Raw genomic sequence first — 13,055 nt, 5'->3', positions numbered from 1 at the left:
TAAAAATTTTCTTACTCTATAACCTCAGATGTATTAGCATAACCATCACATGAATCTTTTTTCAGATGCTAGGGTTATTATAGGAACACAGGGCGGATCCTCAGCTGGTGAAAATCATTAGAGCTGCACAGAAGCCAATTTATGCTAGCTGAAGTTCTGGCCCATAAAATCTCTTCTAAACCTGAAAGAACATCTTGTACTACAATATAACTGGTCTTCAGGTGATTGAAAAGCATCTTGATGAACAGTGTGGTTTCAGGAAAAAAAGCAGGACTGTATGCCTGACAAATTTCTGCTCCTTGTTCCTTTCTTTAACTTGATTAGAAAGATACATTCAAACAAAAACTTGCATGGTACAATGCATCATTAGTCACACGCTGCTTCCCAATAGAGAAACCATCAATTTTATTTTAGATGTGAATATGTGCAAGAGGTCTAACTGTAACTGGAACATTAGCCAGGAAGCAGATGGGGGTTGTGATTGAGAGTCTACCTCCTGGGTATATGTTGTACAAGGAGCAGCTCAGCAGAAGAGAGAAGGTTATCAAGCCCCCTTACAGTATATGCAAACGAGATACAAACACATCAACATAAGCTACAAATTTGGGGTTGGCCACTGTCTGTTTAAGAAAAGATTCCATTTCATGTAAAGTTGGCAAAGCAGTAGCCTCCATACAACACAAAACGTGTTCTGTCTGTTTTAGAGAGAGCAGTTTGGAATATCTATTTCTAAATTTGGAATCCAGATCACTACAGTAGCTATGAGTGATTTCAATGCAGAAAATGAAGTAATTGCAAATGTTGGGTGTTATGGAGAAGAGAGATCATATCTACAGGGTTGGGGTTTTTTTAATGGATCCTTTAAATTTTTAGATTAACATATTTAACCATACCCATATTTAAACCTTAAATTTAAACAGCTCAATTTCAGACATTTTTAAAGAATCAAGATCTTTGCAAATACCAAATTATCTACTTTCCTTTTACAGACCATGAGTAATAAACATATCCAATTCTAAAGAATAAACTTTCCACTCACGCTTGAAAGTAACATCAGGACACAGTGTAGCTTGCATATTCCAGGTGTCATTTTCCTACATCAGCCTCCCAGCCTTCCTTCCAGTCCCTGAGATGTCTGTTCCCTGATTTCCTAGTACCTGTGTTGTACATTTTGTCAGTGCCAGGACTGGCAGCGGTTTGTGGTTCAGGACTGCAGCAGAGCAGCCTTACAGTCTGTAGGGCTCTGGCAAAACACTGAGGTGTCTCAGGGGTATCGAGTTTCACTCAGGCACCATTCTTATGATCAAACAGTGGAATAATATGAGGACCCAGAGCACTCTCATTTTCCCAGAGGATTCTCTTTTTTCTGCAGTGATTTTCACCTGGAATATTGCAGCTCCCACTCACTACACCTTATGGAGATTCAAATGTGGCTGAAAAAAAAGCCATTTTAGTAAGTGATGCAACACACTGCCAGTAACTCTGACTAGCTATTGCACAGTTGCTTCTGGTAAATACCTGGCTCCACTTTTTCTATTCTCATAATGTGCTAAAGACTCTTTCTTGTTATGCTTTTTGCATTAGGGTAACTAATTCCTAAAATAATTTAGGTTATTTATTGATAGAATATTATATATGCAATAACAATACAAATGGCAATTAATCCATCTAAGAGTGTATCAAGCAAAGTAGGTATCAAGTGCCCAGATAAATATGTTGAAAATGGCAAAGGTTATAATTTCAATATTTGGATTCACAGGAAAATTATTTACCAGGAGTTTCCTACCTCTAATGGTTATTACATTTGCAGAAGACCCATTCTTTTCTTTATGAGCAGATAATAAAGGTAATTGGAATTACTCATGTAAATCAAATGGAGAAGAAAGGAAAACCCAAACCCACACTCTGAAAACACATTGTGTGACAATGCTGTGGAGGCCATTGGGAGCAGCTCCTTCCTCTGGAACACAATCACATCTGCTCTCTGCAGACTAATGTGCCATAGCAGGCAATTTAGTGCTACATAAACTCATCCTCAACATGCACTGTGAAACCTTTCATTCAAATGCTGTACAGCTATTCCCACAACACTGCTTAGTGTTCTCATCATTATTGCTGACATTCTGCAAATACTGGAAAGACAAATAAATATCAGCAATAACTGATGCAGAAATGCCAAATGAAATACAACCTGCCAAAGGAAGGCAGGTTTCTCCACCTTTTTTCCCAGCTTCCCTTTTACCACTTTAAGCATCCTTCATTAAATGCTCATAATGTCATCCTGGCTTCCTACATGGGTTCCATAGGGAGAAGTAAATCCAAACATTGATCCCTATAGACTTTATTTTCAGGCAATCTCTTCACAAAGTTCCAACAGCCAGTTCTGTCCCTGACAGATCTACCACCTTGTTCCAGAACAATTACTGTCCGCAGAAAGTGAAGCTTGCAATCTTTCTCCTCTAAATGCTCTCTATTTTCTTGATTACTGTGCCTAGTGTCACCATTCAACCTGTCAGTCAGATCTGCCATCTTCACATAATCTTCAGCCAACATTATTCTAAGCTCACTGCAAAGCTGTGCTAAATCACACTAGTAATTTCCACCAGTCTTACTTCACTAAAATACAGCATTTCCTGTCCAGCATCAAAGACTGAATTCTTGTCCAAGTTCTATCTTCTGTCTCCTTTTCTTGCTCAGAAAAAATACTGCTGTGATCAGTATTTTTCATTTATCAAGAGTAATTTGGTCCTATCACCTCCTTTTCAGTATTTCCTCTTTGGCAGTATACTTTCTCACTCACACACACACACACACACACACACACACACACACACACACACACACACTAATCAATCAGTCTTGACAGTGCTTCAGATGTCAGTGTGCCAAGATTACTGCCAGCTGTGGTGACTAGTATGACCTTAGAGATTGCTTGAGGGTTTTCCAGCTGTCTGCTGTATCCTGGACTCACAGCTGCTTGGAATGAGCAGGGAAAGAAAGTGATTTGCACTTTTTTCCTGTCTTCATGAGCACCAGCAGCTTCATGGACTCCTCTCTCATACTCTCATACACCTGAGCAATGCATCAAGCAAGCTTTCTCACCACCACTGACTGGTGTGGCAAAGCTGTGATGCTGCAGACTGATGGTACCACAATAGAGGCCAGCAGAGTGTCCTGCCCATGTGGGAGATCCAGCTGGGTGTGATCCCTGCTGCCTATCCAAGAGTAATTTTTGTCCTCTCATGCTTGGCAATATGTACCTGGTCATGTTGCATATGTACACAGGGTGCTGTAATTAAAATCTTGCTCTGATTTCCAGTATAAACTATATTATTTTAGTAGAAATCCTTCCTCTGAAATTACTTCTACAATTAGTACCTACAGTTTCTTATGATTCTTTCATTGGAAGTGGAGAGAGATGTTAATTGTGTTCTATTAGTAAATGTCTTATATGTTAAAAATCATTCACTTAATTTGAAAGGAAAGGCTTTGTGATTATCCAAAATCTGGTGCTGACTGAACCACTGAAATAAGAAAGTGTTTAATATATATAAAAATTTGATGATTGCCTTGCTAGGATTTGTCTATGTTAATGAAATATTTAGATTAACCTTCAGCTCTTGCCTTATTTTGCAATGTGTTCAGACTGAGCTGTTGACCAGCTGAATCCAAGCTGGTTTCCCTGGCCTTTAGCAGTATCTTGTAGAACAAATGCCCTCAAGTCTGTGTTCAGAGCTGAGCACTGTTGAGCAAGGTAAGAGGATCCAGCTCCAAATTATTTCTGCCACAAGTGGCATAAAATAAAAATGAAGAGGTTGGAAAGAGGCAAATTCCAATTTCCCTTCCATAAAAGGAAAAACTGGAGCAGGGGACAGAAGAAATCAAGGTTAATGATTAATGGGCAAAGAATTTCTTGCAAAGCATTGCTAATTCTTTCCTTTTCCCATCTCTTGGCAGAATTTAGCAGAGCTCTCATTCAAAGAAAGAAAAAATGAAAAGTTTGCAACTTCTTTCATTTTTATTGCTTTCTTGTATCGTCATCTCAGCAAACACATATGAAGAAAAGGAAGAAGGTAATATACTATCAAATATAAATACTGATCATGAACTTTTAAAAAATGTTTATGCTATAAAAATTTAATAGTATTGGCTACTGATTTAGTAGTATAGTCTGGTCATCAGGATGTTGGGTTTGGGTGTTATGTTCCCGAAAATATGGCATTTATACCTGTCTGTATTTATCGGAAAATGTAGTTGTTCAAAATTACCACAAGTATTTCCCAGGGAGAACCCATACATGTTGAGACTACAGAATTAAGGTAATCTGACCTTTAACATAACTTCTGATGAAGCTAATTTTTAAATGTATTAATTTGAAAATATCCACTGAATTGATAATGTTATAATCTTCTTGGGCTGGAATTATTCTGTGCTACAGATTTAGTCTCCTACTATGAATCAAAATTTCCAGCTATCTGACAGTGTTTAAGCTTTCATTTTCTGAGTTGCCTAATGCAGACTGCCTTTCATCTCAAGTGGTTGAATATTTTTGAGTGAAAGAGAAACATCTGCAGCAGGTTTTGTTGAGCAGTACAGCGAAGGGTCTGTATGCACAGTTTTACAAGCATTTCCTATGCATTTGTGACACTGCATGTTATGTCAGTATCTGCGTGACTGTTGAGTAAGACAAGACATCAAACAACTGCATTTCTTAAAACCTCTCAGATGTGATGGACAATGATAATGCCATGTTTGAAGTCATTATTGATGTAGTCAAAGCAAGCATTAGTTTCCCTTCTTATCTAACTGCATTTCTAATACTCGAAATCTGGAGGGGATAAATGTAGTTTTCTCCTTGGCTGGAAATAAAGCAAGATATGCACATTCACAGAAGTATGGCCCCTTACAGCAGCTGTGGTTTGTATTTTTGTTAATATATATTAACAGTCTGCTACAAAAATGCTTTATATGCAATGGGCATAGTGATTTCAATCTATAGGAGGCAGGACCACCTTTCTTTATTCTGCACATTAAATTTCCCCTTGGGTTTATCTTTGGACAACATAAAAAACCTGAATTAAAACACTGTAAGAAACTTCAACTAATGCTATAACTTGGCCTGGTTTACCAGACAGCCTGCACATCCTTCCCAGTCACTGAACCTTAGAAAGCTATTTAGGAATGTTGACCAATTCTGTATTTTTAAGAGAACCTAAAATAAGAGCACTAACTTTAGTTTGAGGCTTCTCCCATCCTCTTTGCTCAGATTTATTCAGATTCCGCTGTGTGGTCAAAGTTTAGTTCCCTAGAGATACACAAGGCAGAGGGGAGGTCACTGTCCCCCCTGTTCTCCCACAGCCACAGGTCCTGCCTTGTGCAGCTCACATTCTCCTACACCCACAACCTGTGGCACTGTTTACAGCAAGGTCAGTCACTTCACTCTCTCCATCCCCCTTTCCCCTCATGACCTAGGACTCCTGTATCACGGACTTCACTTGTTTGCTCATTGCTTCTGCAGATTAAAACCTTACTTGTGGGCCACAAACAACAGGTCACATGTCATATTAGCACTAGCAGATATGCCCAGCCCATAGTATGTTGAGGCAAGAGACTGATATCAGAAGCAGAGAAGGTTTATTTCTAAAAATGCAAAAAAATCTACCATATTTTCTTCCAGAGGCTCCCCACAGCCTAACTAGATCTGCTACAGGGGTAGTTAGAAGGCTAAAGACCTGGTATTCCATTATGTTAAACTAAGACCATCATCTCTTGTCACTTTTAAATCAGTCCAATTCCAACTGTCCATTTACATTAACATGTATTTCTGCATCTTTCACTCCCTTGGTATCCTTCTCCAATCCAACCTCAGCTGCACCAACCTTGGCTACAAGATAATGTAATTCCCCATTCTCAAAACCTTGCCTTATTTCTGTAACCATTTGACTTGTCAGCAAAGCTCTGCTTGTTCTGTGTGTGTTGGCTGCACCTGATAACCTCGGGGAGTCTTTTTCCTCATTTCACTTCTCAGTGAGGCAGATTAGTTTGCCACAATTGTAGATGCAAATGACAGTCAGGCATTACCTCACACTAAGGAAGGGAGCAAAGCTTTTAGCTCTGCATAAGAGGCCTTTCAATGCTGTCAAGTGGAGACAGCTTTCTGTGAGCATTGTATCTATTTTACCTGGATATCCTTCTACCTTGGAGCTCTCTTGTTCTTGTTTTAGCACAAACTGCAGCATAGAACAGCACAACTATCAGGAGTGCAAAACCTCCTCAGGGATGAATGTCTGCTACATAATTCTAGCACAAGCAATTACCTATGAGAGAGCCATTCTCTAAAAGAACAATCACTGTGTAAAAGTCCTACTCATTCGTTTGTATCCAGAAAATAAAACAACTGCTTCAATTTTTTTCCTGTATCATTGTACCCACCTACACAGTAAAAGAAATCACATTACAAAATCAGAACTTGCAAGAATTAGACTGGAGTAGGTAAATCAATTTAAATGAGTGTACAAAAATATTTTTGATCAAGTTATGTACAAAAATATGTATTGTAGGTTCTTATTTTATACTTAATTATGTAGAATAGGATGGAGTGCATTACCAAGCAAAGACAACACCAAATTTAAAATGCACACAGGGTTATTCTTAAAAAACCACACAGGGTTTTTGAAATGCCATGGTTTTCTTATGCATTTATATAGCAGAAGAAGTTTGGCATTTTTGGCAAAGGTTCATTATCTAAAAGCAGAATCCCAGAACGAGAAATAAGCACCTAAAAATAATATCCCTGAAACTGAGCCAAGATGATTCTTTCTGCAAGCATGTGAAAAATATTTCAATGTAAGCTCTTATTTATTTTGATTCTTGTCCTGTAAACATAAAAGTAGGTAGGAATATTTTCCATTATTCCACTTCCTTGTGCAGAGCAGACATATACAGCAGTTAACATGAAAATGCATGCTGTTGAGCTAGCACTTCTTACTTGACAGTCTCACAGCTGGCAGTTGAGCTGCACTTTTTTTGCCCAAAAGAGAAGGTAACGTCTTAGCTGTCATCCAATTCTGCTGTGTTTTAAGTACTGCAGTGCTATCATCACCTTAGCATTATTATACACAAGCCATAGGAATGGATTATACCAGGATCTGAGTAGCTGTTATGTTTGTATTGAAAGTTCAGATACCAGTTACACTAATGATCTATGTTATATTATCAAGAAAAGTTCTGCAAAACTATTTGCTGCCATTTTCTGACTGGCTGTGTTTAAGATTTGCATGGCTCCCAAGAGTCTTAGAATTCTACCAAAATTTCTATGATCTAAACCAGTTATTTTTCCTTTTGTCATCTGGAAAAATCTATGAATATAATTTCAGACATAAATTTTCACTACAGGATGCAAAATATAATCATAGTTTAACTAACAGAAGACCCTTTGCTTTTCCCATGAAAAGAGACAATAACAGGAACCCAATTGACAAAGGAACTATCCATGCATGAAACAACTTTCAATATTTCTACTTAAGCAAGTGACTGAACATCTTAATGAGGACTAAAATTTACCAGTGGATTGCAATTCATGACTTGAGCATTACATTTTTCTAACTATTGCTGTCTGAATTGTGCTTGCATATGACACTAGAAAAACCTGAACATACAGAACAGTTCTTGGTAATGTGGCACTGCAATTGAACTGCTTAACTGATTGTTTTCCTTTTCCTCAAACTAGAGAAGGCTAGAACTAGTTTTAAATACAAACACATAATTTCAATGGAAAAGAAGTATCAATAAAAACATACTGAATCAAGCTCTGGGATCCTCAGCACAGGGAAGGTGTGGACCTGATAGATTGGGTCCAGGGAACACAAAGGTGGTCAGAGGGCTGGAGCACCTCTCCTATGAAGACAGGCTGAGAGAGGTTGGGGTTGTTTAAGCCTGGAGATTCCAGGTTGTTTAGTCTCCAGGGAGACTCCATTGCAGCCTTTCAGTATCTTACCAGGGCTTGTAAAATGGAGGAAGAGGAGCTTTTTATCTGGGCAGACAGTGGCAGGACACGGGGCAGTGGTTTCAAACTGAAAGAGGGTACTTTTACATTAGATAGTAGGAATAAATTCTTTACTCAGAGGGTGGTGAGGCACTGGAAGAGGTTGCCTACTTGAGGATGCCTGATCCCTGGAGGAGTTGAAGTTTGGATGGGGCCCAGAGCAGCCTGACCTATGAGGGCCATCCCTGACCATGGCAGGGGGGTTGGAACTAGGCAATCTTTAAGCTCCCTTCCAAGCCTAACCATTCTATGACTCATTATTAAAGAGAACATTCTACTTTTCTTCTTATTTAGTGGTTCACTCTAAGTTTATAATACACATTTCCTTTTAGAAAACCTAGTTATGCCAAGTCCATGTGAATCTTCAGGGTTATTAATAGGGTTGCATCAACAGCAGTGCAATAGTGATGATGTAAGTCCTACCACCATATGGTGCCCTTGGGTGGCCTTAGCACAGTGACCTTTTTTCCTATGTTAGATGGAGCTAAGAGCCTGTTTGCTGAAGCTGAGTCGGACTCCTTGTACAGTGGAATAGCTTGGCAGCAGGTGGATGGGCCAGCAGCCACTTCCAAGCAGCATGATTAAGATTTCCTGGCAACATGAGCAATAACTGGCAAAAGAGACAGAAGAGACCATCTATCTGCACATGCCAAGACTGGGTGATAAAGTTCACTGCTTTGGCCACAGGCCAAATGTGAATTATGACTCTTGCAAAAAAAAACCTGTTTAATGTCTATGCTCCAAGTTAAAATGACCTCTTTCACACTCTGTAGCCTTTCTTCTAGAACAATATACTGGTTTTAAAGTTATATTACTATGATAACTTTCTTATTTGTTTCTTTCAATATTTAAAAATTTGTTACAATTGCTAATATTCTCAGAAAGCATTAACTGCATAGGACTGCACACTCTTCCACATAACCATTATAATCAGCCAACAAAAGCTTTTGCTGGTGCCGAAATGCTTCTGAAACAAGATGGTTGCACAAACAGGAGTTGTTGGCTAAAATCACAGAAATTCTCTGGTTTGCTTGCCCAGTCCAGTAAAATCTTTTGAATCTTTTATCAATAATACTGTTTATATCTGGGCTTCTATTTGGCCTCCAGAATTCCTGGTGTTGCTCCAAGTGCAACAAATAACAAAAAAGAGATGTAGAAATACTGAATACAAGGAAACAAGGTGTTTATACACATAATGCTCTCTGGAATTAAACCAACATGTCCAATGTGAAAACCCAAATTTCATGAGACAAACCTTTGAACTTCTGCTGTTTTGAAACATTTGATCTGAAAAGCATTTTCTAAATTTGTACATTGCTTACAGAGAGGGGCATTGAACCATGGAGGAGATTATGGCAGAGCAGGTCCAAGGACAAAAATAAAAACATACACATATGTTTGATTTTGCTTTGTGTCTGGAGTTGACAAACTGCCCTAAAATTCTGCTACACTGGCATGTTCTCCCGTATCTTAATGCTAACATTGTAAACCATTACATAGAAACACCGCTGAGAGGAAGTTTTTCATTTTAAAATCTTGTCTATATTAGATCACTTGTGCTCTACTTTATGCATCTCAGGCTCAGAGTATTCTGTAGTGTAGGAGTGAAGAATTTACTTTTTCAAGCACTACTCTTCTCCCTTTCAGCAGCAATGGGTCACAAGGGATGTTGGAGGACATCAATTAAAGTTTAACCCCATGTTTGCCAATGTGCATTTCCAAAAGTCACTCAAATTAGAGATTATGGCAAACTGCAGTGGCAGTGGTGTGTATGTGTGTTCCTTAGTTGTACTAATATATATATATATATATATATATATACACACAATCAAAATACAATCTAATTTATTTACCAGGCAAATCACTGCATAATTAATATACTGCCCAGGTAATCATCATGTCTGGAGACTAAAACTCGTCCAGAACTTACCTTTGACTGGAATTCTATGAGTTATAAAAATACAAATAATTAAATTATGTGGACTCTCTGACAGAAAAAAAGATGTTAGAAAATTATACTCATACTGAAGAGGGTCGTATTTTGGTTTGCTTTATTTCCTCCGTTTGTTTTTTGTTTTGTTTTGCTTTTTTTGTTTGTTTGTTTGTTTGTTTTTAGGGGGTTTTTTGTGGGTTTTTGGGGGGGGGGTTGGGTTTTGTTTTGTTTTGTTTTGTTTTTGGGTTTTTTTGTGGGTTTTTTGTTTGTTTGTTTTTGTTTTTTGTTTTGGATTTTTGTTTTGGTTTTTTGGAGGTTTTTTTTGTATTTTGGGTTTTTTTGGGTTTTTGTTGGGTTTTTTGGGGGTGTTGTGGTGAAATAGTACTGCTAGTTTTCATATTTATATCACTAGTACTTTTGACTTAGGATGACAGTACAAATGCCTTCAAGGTTTGCTTTTTAGGGTTTGATACTTTGATACTAGGAAGGGAAGGGATATGGAAGAAGCTCTGATTTTCTTTTTGAGAAGGAAATGTTTGGGCAATTTTTATTCACCAGAAAAAGTATTTTGAATGGTATTATCTCAGGTAATGATTTCACCAGAGAGCTTACAATCTTCAAAAAAATTGTTAGAAAAGTTTGATTATTTGTAAGAATGCTGAATACTATTTAAAACCCTTATCAGTATTTTCAGAAAGACATGAAGGCTACTGCATTTCTGAGACTGATTACTATTTACTGAAGTATAATGTTGCTTTCAGTGCCTGAACCGTGAGGAAGAAATAACAATATGAATTGGCAGTGATCTTAAGACACGTGGAAATTACTTAACCTCCAGTTTATTGTGCCAAATACATCTCTATTCATTTTTCTTACTGAATTAAATTATGTAAAAATGCCCCAAAACCTTCTAGAGGTATTGAATCAAGTCCTTAGTATCTACTTGAACTCCTTTTTAATGTCTCATCCCAGACTCAAGTCCCTATTAATGCTTCAATATCACTCTTCTGTGAGTCACTAGAGCCAGCACCTTAATGACCTTTCAAATATCTGAACAATTTCATAACTGATTCTGACTAAAATAGCTTGTCTATGGCAATATATAAATTGCCACCTACACCACAGTGCTTAGCTCAACTATAAGGAAACCTGACAGCCCTAATTGCATTTAATGAGTTTATGCAAATGAGAGTAAGCTGGATGAAGCATGACCCAGAGCAGAGGTTCACCCTCAAGAACAAGACTTTCACAGACTATATCTGTGCAGGATTCCCTAAATCTGCTTTTCAAGTTAAGGACCAACTGCAACCAGGAGACAAATGGAGTCTTCTCTGAACACTTGAAAGTAACTCCAAAGCAGTTTTTGTATATTTTCAAGAAACAGAACAAATGGAGGGAACTGTGACTAGGTAATGGTTAATGCTCTGCCCTGCTCTTCTGTCAGTATAGAAATGAGAAGAAGAGTGGACTGTAGAATTAGAGTTTAGACCTAAAAGAAAGAAAGAAGGGAGTGGAGAATACACAAATATAAAAAAATGCAGCTCCAAGCATAAAGCATTAGTGAGTGGATCTCTGCAGCACTAGAAACTACACAGAAAGCCAGCTGGCACATCATCTGAAAATTTACTGTGGTCTCTATCTATCACACTTACCTTCTGCTTACCCAGGAATAGAAAGTAGAGCTTGTTCTTTTAATTGGGAACAGTTTTTTTGTAAGGAACATCATAAATCATTGTTTTCTTAGTAGATGACATCAAACAGTCATGAAAGCTGAGGTACTAATGAGGTGTTTTATCAGAAATTCCAATAGAGCTCTGAAAAGGTTCCCACACAAAACATTTCAGTGAGCAGTACTGAAGTTACTCTCCTGGTTTTCATTGACCACCACAATGCAATTCAGCCATCTCTACTCCAACTGGACAGTGAGTGCCTCATTATCCCCAGGCTCCATGGCTGACTGCAGTGCTCTGCAATGGAACAGTGAGAGCAGCTGGGCCTGCACTGCCTTCACCACAAAGACAATTCCCCCTGTTCCAGCTGACCTGTACTTACTGCTCTCTGGGGCACAAGCAGAGAAAAACCCTGAAAGCATTCCTCTAGTCAAGAAGGCAACAGCATTTCAAATGCAGTGAAATACACAGAGAAAGAGTGCTAAGCATATGATTGTGCTTACTATGCTTTAGCCTCCATTCTACACCAGGACAGCACTGTGAGGGCACAGATGCCTTCAGGATTCACTCTTTCCAAAAACTGAATGTGCCTTCCCTTTCTATCAGAACTCTACTTCCACCCCAAGAGGAATCTCCACACGTTTCCTGGAGAGAGGAGTTCAGCATGATCCTTTTGTATGCCATTAAATAGCCTTAGTCTCTTCTCACACACTCTGACCACAATGTGATCTTTTACTTTAATATGTTAATTCAAAGGAACTGCAACTTTTGTAAGAAACTTCAGCCAAGTAATGTGTCCCTCAGCACCTTCTGGCTTGGCAGTGTCAGTGTCACCCTAAAGAATGCAATGGAGATTTGGAACTGGAGCAAACTTACAGTCTTTGATCCAGCTCCCAGAGGAGACACTTGTGCTGCTTACTATTTTAGTCTCCCTATATCATAGATCACAGGAAGTGGCAATGGGGAGGGCTGCTGAATACATTGTGTTCTATCTGGAATTTTAGGTAACAGAAATTAGCACAACTACCATTTACACTCTTGGAGAATAAAAATAAAACCAGGAATATGATGTACTATTCCATCCAAGAGGAATTTCTGCCCATCCCTTCTCCCAAACCCATCTCTGGAATTTTACTAAATTCATAGGATTTACTATGGATTGGATTAGGATTTCTCTTATGATCCTATGCCCCTTTCCATCTTTCTATTCTAGGTTATGAAGATTGCATATATTCATTAAAAATGTTCTTGCTATTCATTTCAATAAAATGTTACTCCCCTGAATACCATCAAAGAGCTGATATTTATGGGCCTACCAAAAATATTTAAATTATTAGTTATTTTCAATCTATGAAGTATCAATGCTAGTTCTTAAACTGGCTCTAGAAAAAAATCACTTTGGATACTT

The 13,055-nt window shown here is 38.2% G+C and overlaps 1 protein-coding gene across 1 annotated transcript in view; it reads left to right on the top strand.

The window, feature by feature from the left end:
- Positions 1-3,644: 3,644 nt before the first annotated feature.
- The window catches only part of LIPC (lipase C, hepatic type), a 51,903-nt gene continuing 42,492 nt past the window's right edge, over positions 3,645-13,055 (top strand). Inside the window, exons 1-2 of the mRNA XM_083871242.1 lie at positions 3,645-3,754; positions 3,958-4,073. Coding sequence (XP_083727368.1) covers positions 3,992-4,073 — 82 coding nt within the window. The 5' untranslated portion in view covers positions 3,645-3,754; positions 3,958-3,991. The remainder of the gene's footprint in view (positions 3,755-3,957; positions 4,074-13,055) is intronic.

Source organism: Zosterops lateralis (genome assembly GCF_965231275.1).
Source record: "Zosterops lateralis genome assembly, chromosome: 13".
Taxonomy (NCBI): domain Eukaryota; kingdom Metazoa; phylum Chordata; class Aves; order Passeriformes; family Zosteropidae; genus Zosterops; species Zosterops lateralis.
Note: the sequence above shows the minus strand (reverse complement) of the source record. Positions and strands in the feature narration are given on the sequence as shown.